At 46.4% G+C, this 2,500-nt stretch overlaps 1 protein-coding gene across 1 annotated transcript in view; it reads right to left on the bottom strand.

Annotated features, from left to right (window-relative positions):
- bglapl (bone gamma-carboxyglutamate (gla) protein, like) overlaps positions 1 to 1,084 on the bottom strand; it is a 3,347-nt gene extending 2,263 nt beyond the window's left edge. The window contains exons 1-3 of the mRNA XM_077245616.1: positions 963 to 1,084; positions 655 to 885; positions 463 to 571 (exon numbers count right to left, since the gene is read on the bottom strand). Of these exons, the coding sequence (XP_077101731.1) occupies positions 463 to 571; positions 655 to 885; positions 963 to 1,023 (401 nt within the window). The 5' untranslated portion in view covers positions 1,024 to 1,084. The remainder of the gene's footprint in view (positions 1 to 462; positions 572 to 654; positions 886 to 962) is intronic.
- Positions 1,085 to 2,500: the final 1,416 nt, after the last annotated feature.

The following is a 2,500-nucleotide window of genomic DNA, read 5'->3' as shown; positions in this document are numbered from 1 at the left end:
TATGTGTGTCCGTCCGTGTGTGTGTGCATGCGTCCGTGTGTGTGTCCGTCCGTGTGTGTGTGTGTGTGCATGCGTCCGTGTGTGTGTGTGTGTGTGCATGCGTCCGTGTGTGTGTCCGTCCGTGTGTGTGTGTGTGTGTGTGTGCATGCGTCCGTGTGTGTGTCCGTCCGTGTGTGTGTGTGCATGCGTCCGTGTGTGTGTCCGTCCGTGTGTGTGTGTGTGTGCATGCGTCCGTGTGTGTGTGTGTGTGTGCATGCGTCCGTGTGTGTGTCCGTCCGTGTGTGTGTGTGTGTGTGTGTGCATGCGTCCGTGTGTGTGTCCGTCCGTGTGTGTGTGTGCATGCGTCTGTATGTGTGTCCGTCCGTGTGTGTGTGCATGTGTCCGTGTGTGTGTCCGTCCGTGTGTGTGTGCATGCGTCCGTGTGTGTGTCCATCCGTGTGTGTGTGTGTGTGTGTGTGTCACCTCTCCAGCTGTTGAGGACTCAGATCGGCCGCTGGTGCTCCTGCTCTCCGGTGTCTCAGGAGTGAAGCCGCCACGTCTCTCTTCAGCAGCACATGAGTGGCAGGCGTGCCTGAAAACACACAAAAACACTTTTACTTCACCAAATTGACTGAATAGTAAACACATATAGACACAAGACGGGTTATTTCTCACCTTCAGCACTGACAGAGTTTGATTCAGATGAGGAAGAGGATGAATCTGAGGCAGAATCAGACGTAGAGTCGGATGTGGAATCGGATGTGGAATCGGATGCAGAGTTGGACTCAGATGAAGATGAAGATGAAGATGAAGAGGAATCTGAGGCGGATGAGGATGAAGAGGCAGTTTCAGTTGGAGATACTGATGGAGGAACCACCACATCTGCAGGTTCAGGCTCTGTGAACACTAGACACACGCAGAACACACTGTTAAGGGCTCACCTATACAACAAGCTTCGAGAGGTTATAATGAGCGTGTCTCACCTCCCATAGACGTGCAGACAGACAGCAGAGCGCAGACAGACAGGAGCGCCAGAGTCTTCATGGTTCCTCAGGTGTCGGGTTCTTCTCTCAGTCGATGGTGTTCGTTTTCTTCTGTGTCTGTCATCCGTCCGCTCGCCGGTGTGTTTATACTCTCACTGTCACCCACACACACGGGTGCTAGAGTTTGTGATTGGTTTGAGAATTGAGTAACGTCCTTGCCCCTTTCTGCATTCCAATACCAACACACACACACACACACACACACACACCCACACACAGACGTGTGTTCCAGCAACCGCAGGCTGGCAAACAGACACACATGCATCTAAACCTGGGAAACTGAGCCAAACCACTAACAAACATGCCCTGAACAGCCCGTCACACAGTGACCCGTCGCTGGCTGAGTTTTACGAAACGCTCGCCATATCTGTGGGAAATGTAGGCGATGCTTCTAAATGTAAAACGTATATTTTTCCTCCAAACTCTAAGCTATGGTCATTCCAGGGTCCAAATGTTCCAGGATCAGGTCAGATGGACACGCTGGGATTGAAAAGCACTAGTGTACGAGGAAAATCTCACGGGAAAAAACCTGTGGATCCCTGTGTGTCTGTTATGTAAGAGTCAATTCTGCAGATATTAGTCGGGCAGGTTTAAAGTAAAATACCCATTTGCTTCCTTTCTATCTAAATATATACACAGACTTAGTAAACACAATGTGGGTTACATCACACGAAACATGTCATTAGGATTTACAGGGATCCCCCATAATGCTCCGCTTCAGTTGTGGGCCCGATATATATGGAATATATAGGGATGTTTGTGTGATTGAGAACATACCATAAAGTTGTATGATATTTATTTAAAGCTCATTATAATGACTAACCTAAACTCTAGAAGAGTTTTCAAGCCACTTTTCTTTTTGAGCTTGTGCCCAAAACAAGCCATATTTAACTAACATATCAATAAATTTGTCCCCAAACCACTGCAGTTTAACTTAAAGGGGCCATTCTGGGGCCAGGTGTGCTTTAAGAGGCAATTATACTTTACCTTAAAAGGCATGCAGATGTATGAAATTGCACATAGAATGGATTAATATTGAGCTGTTGGCTCATAGGGATCCAGGTTCGAGTCTGACGTGCGTCAGGTCTTTGTCACATCTCCTCCTGTCTGCTCTATATACTGTCCTGTCAATAATAGACAGTCAGACAGAGCAATAATCCACGAGGGGCTTTGTTTGAATGCAGATGTGACTCACATTAATGAGTTGCTATACATTGCGTTACCCGTTCTGCTTCTGATGTAGCGACTACACGTGCTCGTGCTGCTGCTGATTCGAAGCGTTTGATTTGATGCATCCAGTGAAGAAAGTTCAGCAAAATATATACACACATAGCTATGTCAATCTGCAATATAAAACACACGAAAAAGAAAAACCCTGAAATGAGAAAGTTACAGCTCTGAAGATTTCCTTATTTTGATTGTGCTAATTTAAAAAGTTTTTTTTTACAATTGCTTGACAATTTTTTCAATACTTTTAA

The sequence above is a fragment of the Siphateles boraxobius genome, unplaced genomic scaffold (genome assembly GCF_051911475.1).
Source record: "Siphateles boraxobius isolate OS27281-9 unplaced genomic scaffold, OSU_SipBor_1 27, whole genome shotgun sequence".
Classification (NCBI taxonomy): Eukaryota; Metazoa; Chordata; class Actinopteri; order Cypriniformes; family Leuciscidae; genus Siphateles; species Siphateles boraxobius.
This window is presented reverse-complemented; position numbering and strand designations above follow the sequence as displayed.